The sequence below is a fragment of the Diorhabda sublineata genome, chromosome 1 (assembly GCF_026230105.1).
Source record: "Diorhabda sublineata isolate icDioSubl1.1 chromosome 1, icDioSubl1.1, whole genome shotgun sequence".
Lineage (NCBI taxonomy): Eukaryota > Metazoa > Arthropoda > Insecta > Coleoptera > Chrysomelidae > Diorhabda > Diorhabda sublineata.
In genome coordinates, this window is record NC_079474.1 from 6,048,812 (window position 1) to 6,074,627 (window position 25,816).

At 32.3% G+C, this 25,816-nt stretch overlaps 1 protein-coding gene across 1 annotated transcript in view; it reads left to right on the plus strand.

Annotated features, from left to right (window-relative positions):
* LOC130442741 (high affinity cationic amino acid transporter 1) overlaps nucleotides 1-25,816 on the plus strand; it is a 148,687-nt gene that overhangs the window by 108,495 nt on the left and 14,376 nt on the right. The window contains exons 5-9 of the mRNA XM_056777094.1: nucleotides 8,507-8,715; nucleotides 16,873-17,044; nucleotides 20,906-21,089; nucleotides 23,869-23,993; nucleotides 25,281-25,578. Of these exons, the coding sequence (XP_056633072.1) occupies nucleotides 8,507-8,715; nucleotides 16,873-17,044; nucleotides 20,906-21,089; nucleotides 23,869-23,993; nucleotides 25,281-25,578 (988 nt within the window). The remainder of the gene's footprint in view (nucleotides 1-8,506; nucleotides 8,716-16,872; nucleotides 17,045-20,905; nucleotides 21,090-23,868; nucleotides 23,994-25,280; nucleotides 25,579-25,816) is intronic.

The following is a 25,816-nucleotide window of genomic DNA, read 5'->3' on the forward strand; positions in this document are numbered from 1 at the left end:
GCCCTGCTGTTTAGCTCGAGTAAAAATCTAACATCTCATTAAAAAGTAAAAGAAAACATTGATAAATAATTATTTTATGAAAAAAAATTCAGTAGTCCAGCCAAAAAAAGATATTCTCAATATTCAAGTTATAATTTTTTGAATTAAGTGAAAAAAATCATATGTAACGTGAAAAAAACGATAAATAACTTTTGAATTCAATTTCAACGTCGAATAACTTCGAAAGGAGTGAATTCATTTAAAAATGTTGAGAAACATTTCTTTAAGAGTATTGAATTTTCTTTGCAAATAAGCATTTTGAACCGTGAAAACATATTTATAAAAGATATTTCTGGTAGTTACAAAAATTCAAAATCGAAAGGCAAAATTGAAAAAATAAATCAAGGTAAGGCACGATTACATGAAAATGATTTGATTCACATTAATTTACTGGGTAAGATTTTTTTAAAGTTTTAAGTAAAAATGCGATTACTGTTAAAAATCAATAGTCGTAACGATACACCCCATAATATTATTATTATTCAAACTTACGATAATTTTTTTAGAATCATGATATTTTCACAGTATTGTTGAGAAAAAACGTTGTTTTTTGTCCTAGTCTGATAAGCATAGAACTAATTATGATACACAAAAAGCTTAAAATAATACAAATAGTTAGAACACAAGAGGATTAGGACAGAAGAATTTTGAGGGTGGTGCTGGAGAGACGATAACAAGGATACAGGAGAAGAGGACACCAAAAAAAAAGAAATAGCTACAATAAGTCAAAAGGGATTGTCCATAGACACTGTAATCGAGACTCTAAGTTTTGGAAAAGGCTTTTTTCAAAAAAAAACCCACTATTGCCAAATTTTGATTATTTGAAATGTTCTATTGGACAGGGATAGTATGTTATTTCGTAAAAATATGATTTTTACAAACAAAATATGTAATTTCACATTTTTAATTCATTAAAATTGATTCTTTTATTCAGTTTCCGATAAAATTTATTATTTTAGAGCCATCATTTAATTTCAATCGTTAAATGTATTTATCGCATCGGAGCATAGTGGTAAGGTTCAACCCCTATTATTTGATTCTGACTGGAAGCTAAAAGGTTCATTCAACATATTTAAGGGTATTGAAAACGTATAGGGTATCTACCTGCCAAGTATAACAGGGAAATATAAAATAGTTTTAAAATATTGGGAACCAATAGTTTCCAAATAAAACAATCTATAATTCGGTAGGGAGCGTTTTTATATAATTGAATGTTAATATTTTTGACTCATAATGCGAACAAATTCCAAAAATTATCACAAAAATAAGGACTTTTCATTGTGACATGAGTATACCAATTTAATTACTCGCCACTGTACTTTATAACTAACAAAGCTTGAACCCTCTGTTACCATAACTTTATACCGCAATTTCTCAAAGAATGTGAAATTAGTAAACTTTGGTCAAAGACAAGCCAACAAGTTCAGGAACTATTCGCAACCGAAAATTGAAACTTTCGCAAAAACAACTTTTAAGCTATAAAGAGAAACATGTTTTCTCCAAGTGAGTTGATTGGCAATTTTAATGAGATAACATTCAATATTTTCCTCTCATTCTAAAATCCTATTATTTCCTTTTTAGTACAGGTACAGTATAGGAGTGACGTGAAACACTTTTATAAATAAATTAGAATATTATACACAGCCTTTAGTATGACTGTCAGATTTTTATAATAAAAGAAATACAAAAGTATTTTGAAAAATCAGTTGATCACTTTTCGATGTTTCGTCATCTAAATATGCCATAAGAATATTTACAGCAACCGCTAATACTCAAAAGTTTAGTTATGGAAGAATTTTGGAAGTAAACTGTTGATAAAACAGATCTTATTAAATGAGGGGTTTTCATTTGAATACTTATTATGACAGTTATGTATATTTCACGTGAAATAAATCGACAGAAATCACTCGCTGTAGCAAGGAAACAACCCTTACACTTTCTGGGCATGATTTCTGGGTAAATTTCGTCTAAGTTTCAGTGTATAAATGATCTTGATATGCCACTATGGCTAGATAAAACTTCAGTGCTGATATAACCGTCAATACTATCCATATCCATATAAATTCTTCATTCACAAAAATCTAACACCAATAATTGACTGAATTGCCAATTGTCAAATTTGATGTATAAAATAATAGCCGATTCTTGACTTTTTTTGTAACTTTGTTAATCACATTGTTGAAAATATGTCTTCTGTTCTTCGACTTTTCCTTGAAAATGACAGTTTTATGAAAAATTGCAAGAATAAAAGAAGTTTTAGAGATAAGTTATCCATGGTATAAAAATGAAATCTTCTAAATCAACTGATAGATAATGGTTCGATCGTCTTTTCCTCGCCATTACCTAAAGCTTTTAACAGTCTCATAAACTGTACAAAAATTGGTATAATTAAGCTTCAGAGTTGCGAAGAAATTAATTTTTTTCGAAATATTTGGTCTTACCTCCAAATTGATTCCAATCGTCGTACTTTTGGCTCGTCTATATGCATCTGCTCTGTGTCGGTTCTTATGCGGGCCATCCTGTATATTACGTTCGAAAAGACATCTACTACGTTTCACTGCAACGTAATTTATTATTTCTTTCGTGTATATTTATTAGTTGTGGCAAACATTTTGTTAATTTAGGGCAGAATACAACTGTGAAATCCTTATTTTCCCAAGAAGATAATTAGTAGCTCTTAGTTTTGGTCTTGGAGAAAATATATTACTAGCTCAAAATATACAATTATGGATCAAATGATTCTCATTCACAAACTGAATACTGTATATTCATGAGCATGGCACTCTCGTGTATGCATCAGTTAGAATTTTGGTGGATGCTTGAATCCCATTTTGGTGGGTGCGCAAAGTTCCTTTTGGTGTATGTTGAATCAATAATTTGTTCACAAATAACAGTTATGATATAGTTCTAACAAAATGTCGTAGAAGATTATCGTTTTTCCTCTAGAATTAGTAACATCAGAGGTTGTGAAGTTTTCTATCTCTGGCTTTTCCAATCGAATTCTGTTTAACACCATCTTTGATATATTATTTCTTCCTCTGCACGTACCACATAACTGAATCATTTCAATATTTTCTTCTCCTCCTCTTTCCATTATCCTCCAAAGAATGAAGTGACAACATTTATATTTGATTCAGCAGTTGTTTCCATGCTTCTCTAGCTTGTGCAATCTTTTCCGCATGATGCAGTCTCATATTTTGTTTGGTCTACCGATCTAGTTGGAGATCTGCCTCTTGGTCCTTTGCCTTCTATGATTAACTGTTCCATTGTTCCAGATCTTCTACTTGTATGTCTCAGGTACTGCAGATATTTCTCAATCTTTCCGTCCTCATGAAATTTATTCTATTTGGAACACTGTTTCTATCGTTTAGCTCTGTATTTGTCCTTCTCTTTCATAATTTCTTCACTTCGCCTATTCGCAATATTAATTATTTGTCCTAGTTTCATGAATTACAAGTACCTTGAATCATGTTTTTAAGGACATTTTCCATTTTAGCAACGTCTTCTTTTTTCATTACGCTTCGCCATTCTAGTTTGAATGTCGTTTCTCCTCTTAAATTATTTTTTTACCTTTGGTTTGTAATAATTGTTGATGGCTAGGTTTGTTATGTTGACTATTATATCCTTTCAAATATTATCAGAAGATTTTTTTCGTACATAACTTATTACTCTCTTTAATTCCCACATACATTTTTTTATATCTCTTAAACTTGCCCTTGAAAGTGTATACAATTACACGTTTTTCAACTCATTTGTCTCATTAGATGGAATTTTCTCATCAATCAAATTTGGTCAAAATAGAAATGAAATTTCCCAACTTTCTCGGCTTTGATGATAATGTTAAACAATTCCGCGACATGAATCCTAGATCCAGCCCTGTTCGGCTATAATGAAATTCTAAAATCTGCGAAGGCGCAGCGCGTTTGATATACTTTTTATAAACCGCGGAGTTCGTTTGATGTTTGTTTGCATTGTTTCTTCTGAACTTATTTCTATGTCTATTTGTTTTCTTCTTATTCTTTATTTTCCATAACTTTTGAGAATTTCTTTTAGCATATATAAACGAGTTTGTTTAGTGCAGTTAGTTATTTTATAATTAATAGTCGTGGTGAACGAAACGAAATGGAAAAGTAAGTTATTATATGCAGTAGTTAGGTATGGTATGAAGTGTTTAAATAAATGAAATAAATAAGAAAAACATTGAAATATTATATGATTGAGCAGTGGGATTCAGTTTGAAGTGTGGGCGCTCCAAACTTCATCCTACTGCTTCTAAGTTCACTGTATACATCAAAATCTCCCACTTTATGTTTATTTACTGTTTTAATGATTTCATCACATCGTACAAAATATCAACTTTATTCACTTCCCACCACCTCTTATTTGAAGAGATAGACTAAAACTTGTAAAATCAAAGATACGCTGAATTTCCTGAAGAATACGATAATCATAGTTTAAATGCATCCACATAAGGCAAAATTTGTAAATTATTCATTTTATAATTTCTGGTATTTAACTACGCCCTCTGATGGTGGACCTACAACTCTGTAAATAATTTCCAGGTTTTTCTCGGGGTCACTTTTGTTATAAATTGTTTTTTCCCGAAGCTATACTATAAACTGTTCCCGAGATATGGCCGAGAGCAGTTCTTATTGGGACACCCGGTACATAACAAGTATATTCCTTTATAATTATTACACTCCTTGTTATCTTCCTTTTTGTGCACTGAGAGCATCAAATGGATTTCACAAACTATCGACAATTCTATAATATTCCTAAGAAAATATTTTTAAAATGTTTTGAAACAGAATCTATTATATTTCTCGTGGGACTTGTACCATCTGCTCAGTATAAAAATGTACTGAAATATGAAATTCATCGCATTTTTAAATCCATAATTGTTGTATTTCTTATGAGGATACAATTACTGTCAAGATGCTTGACAGTTTTTATGGCAGGTTGAAATTTATCCTCAGAAATAATCTTCTTGCTTTGCTAGAATTACAAATGTCTTTCTGAAAGTGAAATGTACATCTTTCCATAGAATTAAAGATTAAACAAATAAGAAAGATTCTCGTAATAAACTAACCATACAATGATTAGTAAATCAAAATTAGCTATGTGAAGATGAAAATTCGTACATCTTCTGCTTTAAAAGATAAAATAATGTAAAAAATGTTTTCAAGAAAGTTTACTCGTGAACAATAGCACGTAGATGAGGAACATCAAACATAAGACAACAAAGTCATCATATTGTAAAAAGATCAGAATTATTGATGAAGCGAAAATCGTGAGAATTTCTTCTTCTATATATGTAAAATAATGAGTAATCTCCAAATTTAGAGCATCAATCTTAGCAGGCATATACTAAAGAAGAAAGCGGAAAAGTCTGATGAATTGGTAGAAATCTATAATTTCAAAGCTAGCAATGCCTGGTCGAAAAATTTCAAGAAACAACATGACCAGAGAACTTTGGGTAAAAATGCCAATGCAAGTGTAAACAAATAAGTTCGTAAAAAAAAGAAATTCAATTTCACAATTAACTGAATTGATTAAACCTCGATGAAACAAAACTTCCTTTCAAATGTCTTTTCGACAAAAATTAACTTGTAAAACTGAAAGATATTATGGACGAAAACGACAAACTATTCTGCTTTGTAAAAATTGTACATGAACAGAAAAATTGAAGCCATCATAGAAACCTTGTATAAATAGAAAAAGTTAGCTAAAACCCCAGTATTAGAAAAGATCAAGGGTGGTCTGTATAAATGCTAGTGGAAATCATACGCAACACTTGTAGATTTATCGGCAAAAGCAAAAAATTCTCGCTGTTTCTCAGCCTCAGTCACGTCAGACCACAAAGAAATAAGCAAAAAGTCGTCGCACTCTTGACGCGAGAAACTATAGCACATATTTACCGTTAGCAATCAGTAAATATAAAGATAAATCTTAATTTATAAAAAAGTTTCCATGAAAAATTTGACGTTTCGACCTTTTGCACTCTTTATTAAAACATTACTTGACATTGCCAACTTGCATAGTTATATTGATTAGTAGATCACTTACAACAAAGGTATCAATACAACTACAAAAATTCAATTGATAGCTGTCACTTATTTTTGAGAAATAGCAACCGAAATCAAAAAGAAAAAAAATTATTGTAGTTAAGACAGATTTCTGTTTGGATATTCATGTTGTAGGTGATCTGTTGATACATATTGCAACAGGTCGAAACCTCAAATTTTTTTCCTAATAATGCCTAAAATTTCTTTTGTTTCGGCAACTTTAGAGCAGCATGCTTTCTATCAAGAACGAAGTCTGGACAAATCCAATTGATAAGTTTTTCACGCACAATATTACGACATTGATCTTACCAGTGCATCAAAATGCAAATTAGGGTTCGGGAAATAATTGCTGTACAGGGTTTCTTCACATGAAGGAGAGTATTATTCTAAAGCTTTGAACTTTACGGACTCGTTCTACATCTTAGCTGATTTCTGAGACCCCCAAACTGAAAACATCTGTCAAAAAACAAGTTTGTAGGATCAGAATAACTGGAAGAAGATGTAAATGAAAATCAGTCTGACAGTATTGGTTCTACCGGTCCATTCAAGGTTTTAAAAATGCTGTAGTCTGGTTTGAAATAGATAGAAATGAGAAGGGGAAAAGTTCCTTAAAGATAATGATATGATTACCTCTTTTAAAGAGCAAGAAAATCAAAAAATTAGGAGCAGTGAAGAAAAGCTACAGACGAAAGCGAACTTCCAATTCTTAAGCTTTTACAGCTTTTAGGACTGTAAAGTGATTGTATAAAATATTACCGTAATCTATTTGAAAAGATGGAAAAGTAAGCTGACAGAAAATTGAACAGATTTTTATAAAAGGTTTCAGTGGTCAGGTTTTTATTTTGTGATTTTTTTCTCTAATTACTTGGTAAAAATAATGGAATATATTTAAAGGGTGTTCCGGGACTTGTTGTAAGAAATTCTGGATTGAGTAGATGACGTGCAAATAATGCTGTGACATGAAAAATGTATCATAAGTTCTGAGTTAAAGGCCTATAAAGCTGCGAAATCAGAATTTATATTTCAGTATATTTTCTAAATTATACATTTGAACATTATTAATTTTTATTGGATAATTAACCTGCCCATATTATGTTTTTGGAAAAATAAATACTATCTGAAGGCCAGGGGTAGGTCATGCCCAATAGTTAACAATCCGTAACTTTTACAGAGACAACCTATACCAGCTTAGAATAGCAAAAATTAATTTTTCAATCTATTCTTTAACAAAAACTCTTTGTTTCACTCAACATACCATATAGACACAAAATGGCTCTTGCATGATGGCACTCGGCACTTTTTGAAGTAAGAAATCATCCTCATAACATTTTTCCTGAAAAGTGGATTGGTCAGACATTTACATGACCACCTCGTCCCTCTGTATCAGAAAATTCATGATTTTAATTCCTTCCTCGTTCTTTGTAATACGTTTATAAAATAACTAATCACTCTGACTTGATAAAACTATGGATATTCTCAAATCATTTGTTGGTAAGGTGATGTTTGCTTAATTTCGTTTTGTAGATACTCTATTTATTTTATTACAGTTCTTAAAGGTATAAAATTACTGGTTTTATTTTTTCACAAAAACTAGAAGTATTTTAAACGTCACATTCAGTGAGTTAAGAAGTTGAATATTTTTAAATCATAAACTAAAATGCAATTTTCTTGAAAACAGTCAATTTTAGAGTGTACATAATTTGAAGGAATAAAATGTAGGATCCATTTTCATCATCTTGTTCTTATTATCTTTTTTGTTTTTTGGAATACTCATTTAGGTTTCTCGGACTTTCTTTTCTTATTACTGTTAATCTTGGTTCCCAGATATTTGTACTTCTTTGGAGTCTAATTTTGTATCAAATATAAATTTGGTTTATTTTTGTCCTTAACCAGAGGAATATCTTTAATCAAAGTCGTTAATGTATGAGCTGTAAAATTACATAGATACATCAAAGGAATATATGCTTAAATAAAATATTTCATATAAAAAAAAAACTTTGAGCCTCATTTTCTGAGACAACCCACACTCGTAAAAAGAAGTGGCCACAAGCAGGTATAAAATAACATCTCTAGAAATCTAGTGCCATATCTTTTCCCAATCTGAACAAATAGATAATCGGACTTCGTCCGGTGCCAAATCTTTCGTGTTTTTGTCTCTCTACTGTATATATAGGCTTATTAATGTTTATTTTATTATGAATTATTATTAATTAGTATATATTAGTTATAAAGCGAAATTAGTTTCACCAAATTTTCTCGTTAATTTGGTAATTTTGATACAGCTTTCTTTCCAAAGTTATATGATGAACAAAAAATTGATATTTCATTATTTTTGGTATAGTAAACAAACATTCCTAACACGAGATTTTCCTCGCAATCTTATAAGTTGTTTTTTTTTGTAGGGAGAGATCCGGACTTTCTCGCCTTTGTAATAACTCTTCTAATGATGTTGCTCCTAGCGGCAGGTGTCAAAAAATCGTTAATCTTTAATAACATCTTAAATGTGATCAACCTCGCAGTGTGGGTGTTTGTCATGACGGCAGGACTTTTTTATGTCAATACAGATAATTGGACCAAACATAAAGGATTCCTTCCGAAAGGATGGTCTGGGGTAAGTAAAAAAATCCATTTAATATTCTCAAATAAGGATATGTACTATTTTAGAAGTATTCCTCTGAACGTTTACGTTTTTTCTTTCTTCTCTATTCCTTCCTACCCTGTTGCTGATGATATACTCCAGAAATTTTAGATTATTTATCCTTAGTCCTCGGTAGTCAATTATTTATAAGAGTTACTCTTATTAAACAGTGCGGATATTGAGTATTACCCCTGTTGGAATCCCCGTTATTTTATGCAAAGATGAAAAATTCTCGAAATTTTCTCCATTCACTTCCTGAAAGAAGTTCATCTTTTGTTCCATTAATTCCTCAACCTTCTATAGGGTCTGAATATCCTATAACATTCTTGTATAGGACGAAATGACTCGCATTCACTTTGGATTTAAGATAACCCCATACGTAAAAATTTAAAGGATTCAAATTTGGAGATCTTTGTGGTCATTCAATAGATAATATTCTGAGGTTAATATAGGTTTTCTTTTGTTAAATTTCCTTCGATCAATAAATGGCTTATAATATGATCCCATAATATATCTGCCAAAACATTTAATTTATTTGGAATTAATTATCTCGAAATAGTCGGCAATTTTCTGAAGTTTTGTCAATGTACACTATTACTTGAACAAAATGTAGTAAAACAAATATGTCTTATGTAATTTGTATCTTCTGAAATATTATTATCCATAGTTTCACAATATTGAAGTCGTCGCTCTAACAATTCGTGCGCCCTTTTCACTTAATATAGATGATTTTTTTGCTTTTTAAAAAATTTACTACAAATTTGGGCAAAATATCCAAAGTCGTTTTTCTACCATCCCGTTTATAGTTTTTGACAGAACCAGTCTTTATGACGAGTAATCTGTAGTATTGTCAATCATTGGGACAATCATTTAATATTCTTTGAGCTTCATGGTAGCTACAACCTGCTTCACTAACTATAAGAATTGCTTCACACTTTTCTGTCGAGGCTGTACAATTTTGATTGTTGTGAATAAAAAAGTCACCAAATTGTGTTAAATTTGCTCTATTCTTGTCAATATTATATCAAAACCTAAGACACACCAACCAGATTTTCAACAAAGCGATCTAACCACGGTACGTTCTAAAAATACAAAATCATTTTTATCTATGACCATCAAAATTAAAAATTTAAAAACTCATATAAATAGGTAAATACGTCTAAGAGCGTACGAAATATAACAATGTTTATAAATGGGGTAATCATTATAACACTCTTTTTTATTGGTATTGTAAAGTTTTTCGTATTTATTCACACTCTTTCTATTGAGTGGGATGAATTAATAAAAGTCTCTTGAGTTCTCAATTTATTTACACACTATAAATCATTTATATACCTAAATAACATTCTACAAATTTTTAGAACAAAAAGAAACATAAATAAATAAATAAATAGACTTTCCTAGAAATTATTTAGAAAAAATACTATAAATAAACCACCCGCTACTAAGAAAATTATATAAAAATAAACCTTAAACGAGTTCCGCCATGAAAAGCGCCGCGCGAATTCGCCGAATTTTCAAACTGTATTAGCTGACCTAGGGAACCAATTGGCGAACTTGTTCGTAACAGTATATTTATCTAGTTACATATACAGCAGGGGTCCTACAGCCTCCTTCGCTGCATCCCGTATTTCGTACATCACACTTGTCTATCTCTCCATTCGTTCTTCTGGATAGTTCTATCTTTCTGTTCAACTCCCTCCATTCAGGTCTTTGAGGGTCTTCCTCCTCTTCTTTTATTCTGCGGTTGATACATCAATGCTTTCTTCGAAAAAATTTTCTTCTTCATCCTCATCACATATCCGTACTTTAAATAATTTTGTTTTATGTGTTCTGGTACTGGTATTGTACTAATTTTATACTGTTATTAAGAAGTGTGAAACGTCATCGTGATTTTAGAAAATACTGTTCAAATTTTGATTGATAAAACACTGATTGTTAAGCTAAAGAAATATGGGATTAGAATCTAATTGGACCCCGTGAAGTGGAACTCAAAAAATGTTTCCGGAAAAATCAAGAGAAATTCACATAATTTCATATGACAATTTTTTGAATTGGAACACATAACAAAATCAAAAATTACACGGAAAATGTGCATATTGCATATTTCTAGGAAAAGTCAAGCCAATGTCAATGGAAATACGTGTTATTTCTGATCTCTATCGGCATCAGACCGCTCGCGTTTTCAAAGATTACAAAAGTTTCTTTGAGGTTGAGCTAAGAGAACGAGAAAGACAAATATTCATTATATCTCCATTGCTCTTTGATTCATACTCTTAGGATATATTTCTTAAAGTTTTAGAGAACGCTGATGAAGATGTCTTTTGGTTAACGGAGAACTTGCCAACAATATACACTACTCTGGTGATACTCTTTTAACAGCCACCTCATTTGAAGTACTACAGAGACTCGCAGACCATCTTGTTATAATCTGTCAGAATTACAGACCAAAATTTAATACGAAGAAAACTATAAAGTCATAACTAGCAACATGTAGGTACCAGAAAGAGAAATCGCGATTGATTACATACAAATAGACCAAGAAGAAATACCTGGGAAACGTCCTAGCGTGGAAATGGGAGGTATTATGGACAAAGCTGGAGCAAGTTTTACAAAAAAAAAACATTTGCAGCAATGATCTTAACCTTTATCTACGCATGAGGATGGTACGAAGCCTATTTTGAACTCTTATATGGCGCAGATCCATGGGTACTTACAGAAAATGTGCTCAAACGATTAGAAGCGTTTAATATGTGGGTTTATCGCCGTATTCTAAAGATAAATTGGATCGACAGAATTACAAACACCGCTTAAACGCAAGAACAAAACTGAAGGAACTATGAAGACACGTAAATTCATTCATGTGATGCGCAACTCTCTAAAGTACGATCTTCTTTACTTGGTAATGCAAGGCAAAATAATCGGTAAGGGAAACAGAAATCAAATACCATACCTACATGATAGCCAACATGGGTAGCCAATGATCGATAACGGTCACGGCACGCGAAGAAAATATAAAAACAACTAGAGATATAAGGTTCGGAGATCTTGGAGGTCACTCTATTGATTCCCAAATACCAATCCATCATCCAAGAAAACACTTATGTCGAAAATATTGAGCTAAGGAGTTTAGTGCTAATAATTTTCAACAGCAATAGCAAATTATCAAATTTTTACTCACTCCGTAGAAATGGTAATTATGTCATTACTAGATACAATATTCCAAATGAGACATCATAACAGCCACATCACATTTAATTTCAAAAAATTATTGATTACGTGACTATCTCAAATCTGATGAGCAATAAAGTGACGGTTCTCAGTAAACTTTTAATTACCAGTGAAATGCAAAAAGTAATTGATGGAAATGATTATTTTTTCTCCTCCATATATTATTGCTTATGACATCATTTTGAAGTCACAAGTAACAATTACCAGAAAGGTATGGATAAATAACTGATGTCAGATATTCACAATTTTCCTATTCCTTTCTGACTTGAATAAGCAGCCGATATACTAGAAACAAACTGTCAAGTGATTATAATATTGAAGAATAAATGTTAATATCAAGTTTGAAAACAAATTAATGTTAAAAATGTAGGAAATTATAATAAAAATAAGTAATATTCTCCTTAATCCTTTTTTTAAAACTAAAGTCGACTTATTGCATAAAATGTCCCCATTTTTTGGCATAAATGAATGCAAAAGATGCAATCTGACAGCGGCAGTTTCAAAAATAATTGTTATCCGGCTCCACTTGAAAGAATTCTACAATAACTGGTTATTTCAGAAAACAAAGTTTGGTAAAGTGAAACAATTTATTTCCAACTTGCACGTCGATGTTGGAAGTTTTAAGAAAAGTTGAAGGTCTGGTCGAGAGGAATATATAAATATTGGATTAGTTTTGAAGCTGGTGTGATCAAACAAAAAGCGTGTTAAGGGAGAAATAAGTCTGAAACTTTTGTTTCGAAGCTCTTTATTACCAGCAACCAAACCAATTACATATAAACGAGGTCAATATATAAAACAAAAATCAGAATGAAGATGAATTGAGTAAAAAAAACATTCGTAATAGTATTTCCGTGGAAAAATTGCTTCCAGATGTAATAAATTGGAAGAAAGAAAGAATGACACTGAAGTGAAGTTAATATACAGGATGTATCTATCAATCGCACGATAAGGTTGGTTATAATACAAATTCTTTTAACACATATCAAAAATAGGAGATTTCAGAATTTCATGTTTTGTAATTATTCAAGGGAAACGGCATTTAAAATAAAAATGTTTAGATATTATATTGAAATTGCACCTAAACCTACCTTAAATCTATATAATATAATTTTTCGCTAAGAGTTTCTTTCTCGTGTTTTATTAAACCACATGGAAACAAAAGTTATAGTCACGCAACTAAATATTACCAGGGGCGATTTCAAAAATATTAACGTTTGTGATTATGTTATAATTTCTGGAATTGTTGGTAAAGGTGAACTTCGTTCTTTCAATACGATAAGTTGGTTGTCCAAACGCTCGTGAACAGTGTAATTGTGAGCGTTAGTATATCGATAGTAGTAATAGTACAGTAAATAAATCACAAAACTAATTAATTTCTGAGCAGTAAAAGGGATCAAGATGCAACAAAAATCATCCAGAAAAGTGCATTTTGCATTTCGAATGGTTAAGAAATGAAAAATTTTAGTGTTCCAAAAATATTGTCGGAAATGAGCTCAATTTTGCTACTTAGAGATTTTCGAGTTCGCTGAACACGAAAATCCCGACGACGATGGCCTGCGAGGTTCCTAATGCCCGGGATGGCTGGTTTTTAAGTCGTCTCCTGGAGATCCGAGGAAATTCGATATGAAATTTGAAGAGAATATAAATCCTATTGGCTTTTGAGATCGCTGAACACGAACATCACGACAACGATGATCTGCGAGGTATTAATGGGCCGGGATGGCTGGTTTTTACGTCCACTCCTGGAATCCCGTGAAAATTCGTTATGTAATTTTCTGCAAATATAAATCCCATGAGTTTTTGAGATCGCTGAACACGAACATCACGACAATGATGATCTGAGAGTTCCTAGTGCCAGTGGTGGCTAGTTTATACGTCGTCTTCTGGAGTCCCGTGAAAATTTGTCATGAAATTGCCGAATATACAAATTCTGTGTGCTTTTGAAATCCCTGAACACGAAAATCATGAGATGACAATGACCTGCAAAGTACCTAATGCCCAGGGTAGCTGGTTTATACGTCGTCTTCTTGAACCCCCTGCAAATTTGTTATGCAATTTGCTGAAAATACATTTTGATGGTTTTCAAAATCGCTAAACGAAAACATCACGACGGCGATGATATGCGAGATACCTAGTGCCAGTGATAGCTAGTTTATACGTCGTCTCCTGGAGTCCCGTGGATATTCTTTATGAAATTTGCCGCGAATATGAATCCTGTGAGTTTTTGAGATCGCTGAAGGCGAACATCATTATGGCAATGACCTGTAAGGTACCTAGTACCCTAGGTACCCTAGGTATCTCCTGGAGACCCGTGGAAATTTGTTATGAAATTGAAATTGAAATATATATATATATAAATTGTAAAAAAGTCTTTGCTACGTTCCCAATCAATAAAAAACTATTTACAAGGAATCATTTATTTTTTCGCTATACTTGTAATCACTAATAATGAGGACTTCGTACACTCTTTCTGTCATGATATTCGTGTCCAGCAACCTTGCGATCTATATATATTTGGCCTATATCATGAAGAATTTTCACAGGGCTGTAAACTTATAAACTAGCCACCCTAGACACCAGATACCTCACAGATCATTGCCCTCATGATTTTCCAGTTCGGCAGCCTCGGAAAACTGAATGCATTTTCTATTTCTTATCTATAATTTTTTTTCACAAAGTTTTTTTAGGCTTTCCCGAATCGAAAGCATTTATCGCATCCTAATCCCTCGCAATGCTCACAAGTTCATGGATTTTGCCCTTTTTGTGCATGATTTCTTCGACTATAAACAGTAAGTTCATGATAAACGTTTATAAGATGTGATAAGAGCTGATATCAACACATGTACAACAAAACAGTTAGGAATATATTATAAAATACCATCTATCAGTACGAAAAGCTATCAATCAATTAGTTTTGCTGCTCTAAACGTTTTAATTTTTCCAATAATTATTGTTTGGCTTGTTCCATTTTCGAGAATTTTCGCTGAAGCAGTTCATGAACCACCATGATATTTTTTCTATTGTTATCTCTCTTCTTTATCTCATAAACTACACCAAACTTCAGTGATGTATGAGAGTTTCCATTTAAACTTCTTCGTAACATTTGAACTGTTGCCAACAATGCCAGCATGTTCTGTTTGTTATTGTGATTTCGTACATGAAACAGAACGGAAATATAAATCCATCACTCTATTGCAGAATTTTCCTGAACTAAAATTATACATACTAGAATTCAATAGCTTACTTATGTTTCTATCTTTTGCAATTATCTAATTGTTTCTATTCAACTTTGCACAATTTTTAATGAGGGAAAACGGAAAGAATGTCTCCAGTCTCCGTTATATGCCTACAAAATTAAAAAGCAAAACTAAAAATACAAAAAAATCGCATGTTATTTACATTGTCCAAGAAATTATATAGGAATTACCATACAGTATCTGGAAAATAGGATAAATGGTCACAAATTTACTAAAAATGCATCAACCGCATTGTATAAACATGAACAAAATGAGAAGCATGAGTTAAATTTCAAAAACACTAAAATATCACCTCAAGATAAAACTTATCAAAAATCAACAATCAAAAAAATGATTATTATAGAATAAAATAAATCATCAGTTAATGATAAGCAAAACATAAGAAACTTATTAACTAGTAATAAATAAAATAAAATACGTACCTAAAATTTATTTTCTAAGGTAGACTGATATCTAATGTTACTCTTTTCTATTACAATGTTACATTACTTTTTGACATTTTTAAAAAAATAATTTCAACAAAAATTTCATTCCATATTTTATCCAATTTTAATGTGATAAGACTATAACTAATTAAGTTAAATACGTTTCGTTCACTATCCCGATGTGTTCACTATGATATTAAATTATTGTCCAGCTTCCTATAGCTGCTGGAGACTCGTTTCATATACTATCCACACATTCTAGAATTTTCGTTGCCTGAAAATCTCTAATTTGCCGTAAACAAACCTTCTTAGAAATTGTTTCTATAAAATCAGGCAACAAAAAACATAATATATTTAGGTCACATACTTTACAGAAGTAGTTACGCAACCACCAAGCTTCGATTAACATATTGGAACAGGACAGGCTTCACGGACAATATCAGTGGACGAGATCGTAACATTATAAAGTATCTAAAAACAACTCAAATGGTACTGATACTACGTTTTTGAGTAAATTTCCATTAAAAATGTTAAACTTTATAATGGCAATGTCAGATTTGACATATTCATATCAGTATTGATATATCTCAAAACAATAAATATTTGTTTCTATCTGTCTATCTCAAAACTTAAGTCATAGCAAAAGTAAGTTCATGATTAACATGAATTCCTAATCCTAAAAAAATTGGATTCACACAAGGTGCAGGATATGATTTATAAGATTTGTGAAAAAAATGTATTTATATGGTTCATATGGTTCATGGTTTTCCAGAAAATGGTTTATTTTTATCAAGGCAGTATCTTTCTTAGTATTCGGATTTTGATTATTTGCATGCAAGCATTATTATTTCCACTTGTACAGCCCCTCATAGTTGTAAGGCATAAGTCCATACTGGCACCTTATTTATAATACGAGGGCTGCCATATAAGTTTTGAAATATGGAAACATCGATGAGAATATATCAAAATTCACATTATCTGCATAGAGTTTCACATTTTTAGTGGAGAAACATGAACTATCAGACTTGAAGTATTTGCGTCGGAGTTGCCATATCTGAAAACTTAAGTAGCAACCCTCGTACCAACATATGGAAATAACAGTTCTGCGTTTAAGGGACACTTTACATTGTCGGAAAACGGAAGTTTTCAATCTTCATCACCAATTTATGGAATAGAAAATTTTTATGGATAAGATAAGAATTGTTGATTATTTTCAGGTATTTACTGGAGCTGCTACTTGTTTCTACGCTTTCATTGGATTCGATATAATCGCAACTACTGGCGAAGAAGCGGCAACTCCAAAAAAATCTATACCTCTAGCTATAGTTTCAAGTTTAGCAATCATTTTGATAGCCTACGTTACTAGTTCCATGATGATCACTTTGATAGGTAAGACATTTATTATTTCTATTGAAAGCTATGCTATTTGAAATGACATAATTATTATTTTTGGAAAAAATGTTTTCATTCGAATGGTTTGTAAGTAGTACCATATTTCATCATATCATTGTTATAATACTGCAATTCCAATTCCCACAAAATGAGAAAAAAACATTAGTTCCAACAAAAGCTTCTAAATTCTTGAGTGAATTCAAGTTAGTTTACCTACAATATATTCAGTTTCTTTTGAATTGTTATTGGATAGTTCGTCCTCGAGTTTTTTTATAATTACTTCATGTACATAGAAAATCTTGTGGTCATACTATAAATATCCATTTTATATATTTATTACAGTTTGCTAGATTGATTTCTGCGACCAAAACCCCTTATTGAAAAAAGAGAAATTATCCCTAATCACCAATTTGGATATAGAAATAAGCATGAAAGCTTAATACATAACCTCAAGCCACCAAAACAATATAGACATACCCCACGTTAATATATATCTGAAAGATATTTCAGAATCAAGCAAGTAAAAGCCCTCTCCGATCATGGAGAAATCAAGGCAAGAGTACCACAAAGAAGTGTGCTAAGACCTATTCTATAGTTACTATACATATGTGACATTTTAAAGGTAGAAAACAACACAACTTCGCCGACGACATTCCCATTCTAGCAGTAGGAAAAAGCAATTAAAAAACAGTTAATAAGCTGCAAATAACTATACCATTGGACTAAGAGATAGAAAATCAAACTTAATAAAACCAAATCAGTTTAGCTTGATTATAAAAACAAAAGGAAAAATCATATTCCAGGCAGAGAGCAGACAGCAGAATACCCAGGTTCACCTTTAATGTGAAACTTCGATAGAAAGTACATGTTAAGAATAAAAGAGAAGTCTGTATGGACTATGAGGATGCACCAAAGCAAGCAGCTTAGGAATCATCCAAAGATTCCAAGATAAAGCACTGAGGAACATGGAAGATACCTCTTGGTACTACATTCGCAATAGTGATCTATATAGGTACCCGAAAATTAAAAAAGTGGACAATATTATCAATGTCAATGTCGCGGCCATCTTAGCCATTCTTGACAATACTGAGTTATCGAGAAGACTTGATAGATTCAATCCTTTTGATTTAGGTTATTAATTTCGATACAGAAGTTAAGCCAGAATTAAATTGCTCATTGGTCAATGTTCACTAGCTTGTAATATATCAAATGCATTATGGGTGTTTAGTAATAAAAATATATATGAGTTTATATACCAACATTCCATCAAATCAACTCAGTTTCCAAATATAGTAGTTATTGTTTATTATCGACATAGATCCCAAGATACTGAATTCGATTACTTTGAACTATTCTCATTCTAATAATGTTGATTGTTATCAGACTTTTACCCATCTTCTTTCAACTTTCCCCTTTCCAATCGTGTTTATATGACTCTGTAGGCTATTGTACCCTCTGCAAACGTTCCAATAGTGATATTTTCAATTGTGGAGAGATCGTTTCGCAAAATAAAGGGACAACTAGTTCATTTACTTTTGAATCCCTCGACTAACCTCTGCCACTTTTTTGAAATTGTAGCTTGTTTCATAGGGAACAAACTGTTCATATGACGTTCTAAGTTACTTCGTTTTTATAATATACAGGAGGAACGAAAAAAATAACACGTTGACAGACGAGAATATTTAAAACACTCAGATGATGCTTGATCTCATCTGAACGTTGCCATTTTTTAGTCATTGCGGTATCTCAATTTCTAGAAAATTTATACTATTTCATATGGTTGCTGTATTAAGTGAAAAAATCTTCACAAATTTTAAATTATTCTCAATAACAATGACTGATAAGTTTACTTATTCTCATCTCTACTCAATATTTTGCGTATCCTCCATGTGCTTATATGAGGATGGTTCGAATATAAACCTTTATTTTTGAATAAACGCGCGAAAACGGGTCGCCTTATCTGAAAAATTAGATTCCTTCTATTTTGTGCTGAGATCAGTTTCAAAAGAAATGAACTTATCCACCTCCTTAACTGTCTATTATTCCCTTATTGAGTCGCATCTCCGGTATGCCCTTCCCTTCTGGGGTACGTGTGGTGCGACTCAATTTGGGCGAATCCTCAATGTACAAAAAAAAAGTTGTGAGTTATTTACTCGGACTAAACAGCAGGACTCACAACAAAAATTCTGATTTTTCCTTCCTCATTCATCTTTGAATCCGTTAATCCAATTTCAGAAAGATCGTTGCACCACCTTTACCTACTTACTCTACGTTCAGAATTAGTTAATGGCTCAATATTTTACTATGCCAAAAAAATGTACAGTCACTTGCCAATTGAAATCGAATCGATATCATCTTTAGCATATTTACTGGAAACCTCTAGTTTATAAACGACTATTTGTATCTTTATTTAGTTATTTTTATGTTTGTCAACATTCCTTGTAAATGACATTTAAGAATAACATGCATGTAATGAGATTTCATAACATACAAGTGCGATTTGAGAAGAAAACTTGAACTTCTTGGTTCAATTAATTTACAATCAAATTTTTATTTACGTAAGACTTGATTTGGTCTATTTACACGAATTTAGTCAATTAAAAAACATTAGCGAGATATATTTAGGATTGAAAGAGCGATGCCCCTAAATGTAGGCAGCACATTATGCAATTTCTTTAAAAATAGGAGACGTTTTCTTCAGTAGCATGCTATTAATGGGCGTAGAAAAAGTATAGTACGTTACACGAGTTGTAAGCCCATTACGCACTCGTGAAAATTATTCACTTCGAGCGTAATGGGTTACTTAAGCTCTTGTTACGTAATATACTATTATAGTTAAATTCCGATTTATATTTGAAGAAACATTTTTGAGAAACTATTTGAGTAAATCATCTCAAATATTGATTCTTTTGTACCCCCAATTTTCCACAACAAGGAATCTGTTTCATGTCCATCTGTCTCATATGTCACAAACATGATCAATTGGATTAAGATCTGGAAAACATGCTTACAAATCCTTTGAATTTTTATCAATATCATTGAGAGTAAGTTGCATGAGCAAATAGCACGACATTTACTGAAAAAAATTGTGAAATGAAAGTAAATTGCTCCTATTTGTTGATAAGTTAACTCAAAATCGACAAATAAAACAAATAGAATAGGCAAAAAACAAGTTTAAAGGTAACGAAGAATAACCTAATCAAGTGAATAACCTATCTCATAACAATACGCCCTCCTCGTATCTTTACTTCGTGGAATGCAAGTTTATTACGAGCAGAGCCTGTCTAACACAACGCATCTCTTCCATGAACCTATTACGTCCACTTGTCTCCAGCATCTTCTTTTAAATTGTTAATCTATGCAGCTGTATTTTCACCCGGCTTGCAAACTGGAAGCCACGCGACAATTTGTGAATTCACTTTGACCAGAAATTGAGAAAAGCAACCCTCTTACGTCAATCTTGCTTCCTTGAATTGGATTTACTTTCTGTTTCGAAGGTTGTTAGTAGAAGACTGAGGGAAAACACAATTCAAATATGAGTCATAAAATTCCACTTTCCTTTAGTTTTAAAGTGTATGGGGGTAAAACGTAAATTTCTAGGTCTTTTCTTGGTTGAGCAGCAACAAGCTGTTTATTTAGAAAGAAGAAGCTTGGCTTTCCACATTGACATTGAAAAACATCAATTCTCTCGCGCGGGGATTGAAACAGTTCCACCGTTGAGTTCTATGAATATTGGAACGAATAGCTACTATCCAAATCTTCCAAAAAAAAACTGGCAAGATAACATTAAAAGTAAATTAATCGCTTGTTTGCTGATAGTATTCGAATATTACGAATTTTCAATAAAAATTTTTTCAGTCCCATATACTGAAGTTGATGAAGATTCTGCGTTAGTAGAAATGTTTGGACAAGTTGGTGCCTACAAATGCAAATATATTGTTGCTGTTGGAGCACTTGCTGGTTTAACGGTCAGCATGTTCGGATCTATGTTCCCAATGCCAAGAATCATCTACGCCATGGCCCAAGATGGACTGATATTCAGGTAAGTTATCGCGTTCTTTCGGCATTCCTGTTACGCACTATAAGAAATAGAAAAAATAAGAAAATTCAAATAACACGAACGGATGGATTTTTATAGAAGCAATTACTTATCACCTATTTAAAATGAGTATATTTGCTTTTGTTGTAAAAAAATGAATCGCCGTTTTCTTTCACGAGGATACATTGAAAAATTCTTAGCCTACTATATAACCAAACAAAATTTCAATGTCGAAATATTTTATCACTAAATATATTCTCCTCTTGATTGGATACATTTATTGCAGCGATCCTGCAACGTCTCTAGACCTTTCAAAAAAATATTTCTTCTTGCTCTTCAAACCAGACCTCCGCAGCTTTTATTACCTCCTCGTTGGAAGAAAATTTACCTTTTAAACTTTTTTTCAGTCAAGGAAAGAAATGTCGGACGGAGCTAAATCAGGTGAATAAGGGGGGTGTTCTAGTAAATCAAACCCTAAATCAAGAATTTTTTGTATGGCAACATGAGATTTGTGTGCAGGGGCATTGCCGTGCAAAAACAAAACACCTTTCGATAGCTTTTCGCGAATTTTTTCTTCAATTTTCCCCCTAGAGTGGTCATGATTCCTCCATGGCAATCCTAAAACAAAAAACTGAAACCAAAACTTTTCCAGCAGATTTTTGGACACGAGACTTCTTGGGTCTTGGAGAACCAGAGTGTCGCTATTCCATCGATTGTTGCTTTGCTTCTGAATTGTAGAAATGTACTAAAGTCTCATCCATAGTAACAATTCGGCTTAAGAAGTCTACATCGGTTTCAAATCGAGCACAGATCAAACGCGATGCTTCTACCCTTGCACGCTTTTGGCCAACATTCAAACATTTGGGGATCCATTTTGCAGCAATTTTACTTATGTCCAAATTGACGTGAACTCTATGATAAACTGGTCTTCTCGATTGGTCATCATCTTCAATGGAAAATTTACTTCTTTTGAAGCTTGCAGTCCAATTTTTCACGATCGCATACGAAGGACATAATCACCAATGGTATTAAGCGTATCTTCGTAAATCTGCTTACCACTTAACCTTTTTAATTACAGGTACTTGAAGATGGCCCGATAGTCCAATTTTTCGATTTTCACAATTTCGATGGACATTTTTTCTTTTAATTTATTGCGTAACTCTCTCTTTTTTGACGTCAAGCTTTACACTGACACTTCTAATAAGTTATTGTTGGTTGTTATGGTAACGCAATATTGTGTTTATGCATGGAACTGGTCTAGGCTAACTAGATATCAATACATCCTCGTAAGATGCAATTTTTTGGAAAAATCTTCATGAGATAAAGAATATGATTTATATGAAGGACATCAATAAAACAATAGCGAATGGAATTAATAGTTTCTGGTATATACTAACCTCAAATAAATATTAGACATTGAAGTGAAAATATTCAGGAGTTTATAGGAACCACAAATACAATGGCAAGAAAAAAGTGCTAAAGTAGAACTGGCAAGGTAAATATCAGAGGTGTTTTTAATACATCTCTGTTTATAGTTACCATAGTAAAGAAAGTTGAGTGCACAAAAAGTGAATGTGAAAACCTGGTTGAAAAAATTTATTATGGACACATGTACCTCTAACAAGTAATATTCTAAGAATGAAATCCAACATATAATGAAGATCTAATCCTCGAAAACAGAAAAAAATGGAAAGGGGAGTAGTCAATTAACAAAGCCAATGATTCGATGGAAAATCTCTATGTATTAACTGAAGCAATGTACAAGGGCAGGTTGACGAGTCACGTTTTAAAGTTTGAAAACAATTTTGTATAAATCTGACAGATAGATTAGTTTCATTACTAATACAAATAACAGTTTCCAATTGCAAGGTAAATATGAAGAAAAAAACGTGGACATACGACCACGAAAATTTATATTTGTAAGCTGGGTGCCGTATTTGCTTAATCGGTATCAAAAGTTCGTTTGCATTTGAAATTGTATGGAAGATTTATTTTCAAATATATTTTTCCATCCATATGGAATCCAATCTATGGAACGTGGTTACCTACATCATTATACCCTACCCTGAAATGAAATTAAGAAATTGAGCTTCAGTGATAGAACTAGAAGACAGGATATCAAAAAAAACTAAGAGGTGGTGTGATGGGTCAGAGAACGTAAACGAAGTTGGAGAGATCACGTCTAATGGCAGGAAACCAGAAATCAAACACACAAAGACTACCAAAAAGATGATAGCTCAACGTCTCAAAAAGTGTATAGTAAAGTAAATATTGTCCTATTAAAAAAAAGAAGAATCAAGGATTTCAGGTGCTCCCAAGAAAACAAAAACCTTTTTCCAGGAAATTTTTACAGTAAAGTTACTTATTCACAGACAAACCACCCTCGTATGATAAGGTTGATCTTAATATTACGAATGTAGGACTATAAGAGTGGGTGGATAAAATAAACATCATTTAAAACCCTTTTCGTTTATGAAAAAACTCGTTGTGTAGGAGCAGAGATGAACTAAACAGACAACAAAATGGTAGGCAGCACAAGAACAAAAGTGGCATAAATAACGGTGCTTACAACCCTCCTTCGGATGTGAAAATATACTTTACTTTTCCGTTGGGTATTTCTCCTTTCAACCTCATTTTATCTTTATAAAAAGTAAATTCATTCTAAGGTAAATATTGAAAAAACCAATTGCGATGTGTGAAATTCGTCTTCTCACATTTTTTATCAAAAATATTCTGCTATTAATAAGTAAAGAATCATTTTGATAAAATTTATTTGTTTCAGAATGTTTTCGCAAGTCTGGCCAAGTACTGGAACGCCAGTTCTTGCTACATTTATTAGTGGATTATTGGCAGCTATAGCAGCCCTATTTATACGTCTGGAAATACTTGTAGAGATGATGTCCATCGGTAAGTATTCCACAGATTTGTTTCAATAGCGAAAATAAAACTTTCAATCAAACTGCTTTCTAAAATTTAAACACATAAAGCTCTCAAAAACTGGATTCTTTGATAATATTTACACCAATATTCACACTGATAGATATAAAAATCAAAAAACTCATGGAAAACAACGACAAAACTAAATAGATCTCAACTTAGTAGCCCCTATCCGTACTCTTGAAGGTCAATGGACAGCACGCAACTAAAATGACGCCTTAGATATCGCCTAATGCTAATCCTAAAATCCTATTTGCAAAACAGATACCATTCAAGTCGTAATACCAAAGGATTCTACAGTGGATCCTCTGCCCCAAGATATGCAGATGACGCTGCTTTACTAGCTTCTCATCGGAAGCCTGCCATTGCTTCCTCCCACTCAGCAACGACATCTTCTGGATCTGAATAAATTCACTGTTACTTCTTTTGGACATATTTCCGGTATCAAAATTTTCTCTTGTGCAAGAACAAGCACTGATATTTTGCACGAAGCATAATGCAATAGTTGGCGAAAGTTTAACTTTTGAACAATAACATCTATAATAAACTTTTTCAAATATTTAACTAAATCCTCATCAGAAGTTAAGAGATCCCAATTAATAGGTTTCTGCTATGTCGAAAAGGTAGACCAAAGATAATTTACTCATGAAACATAATAGAAAGAACAATAGAGAGAGGGAACGAAATATTCCTGATATTTAATAATGAATTTTCACTTTATTTTAAGCCTATAGTATATGTACTGAACATACTTATTACGATTGCAACTGCAATAAACTTTATCGAGTTTATAAATCGTAAGAATTTATTTTCATAAGCTTTTTTTACCAAATATTAAATTCAAGCTCTCGTTTTACCCATTTCGTCCAGTAATGAAAATTCCTCCAGACACAAGCGAAGCTTCGTCTCATTTTCAACAATAGCTACCTCTTGAATGTAAAAGTTAATATTGCTTCTATTTAGAGTCGAGTTATGATAGATTAAATATGAATAAAGTTCTGCAATTGTGAAATAAACGGAATAAATTAGAGGCTAAAAACTATATAATCCCCAGCGAGCTGCTTGGTTTGAAAGTAAACATCTCTAATAATAATAATAAAATAAAAAATTACGTACATATAAATTTTACGTACTTAAACATTTTCATAGAACTGTTTAGAGAATTCACAACTTTCTCATAAAAAGCTTTTATTGCATTTAAATCTAGAATAATCCTATTTCCATACGACCATTAATATTTTCTTTTTTTTTTTCCAGGTACTCTCTTAGCCTATACTTTAGTTTCAACTTGCGTTCTAATTCTCCGATATCAACCACACTCCACCAATCTAGTGGAGCTCCTTCCTCAAAGCTTGCGAACCCCGATTAGAGGATCACCTACCAAAGAAGCATTGGATGAGCATCCGGACGGTAAAGCGCTATACGGTAACCAGTTACATCCAGCTCAACTCAAGCAAGCTATCGACGCTTCCATTCCTACAATTCCATCACCGTCTCCTCTACCACTACCTCCACAAGCTACACAACGAGTAATGATTCGAAGGGTAACCAGAAGGTGTGTTAGATTTGAAGTTTTTCGTTCTGTCTAAAATCTGAAAAGTGCTTATTATAAATATGATAATACATTTCTATCTTCTTGAAACTATTGATGGTAGAAATTGTAAGTCTACACAAAAGTACCCCTTTATTTGCAAGCTTAATAGCTATTTCGACATACCTTGCGTAAAAAGGTAGAAATTACACAGAGACCTGAGGAGTCAATGAAACTACAAAAATTAAAAAACACGAAGGTA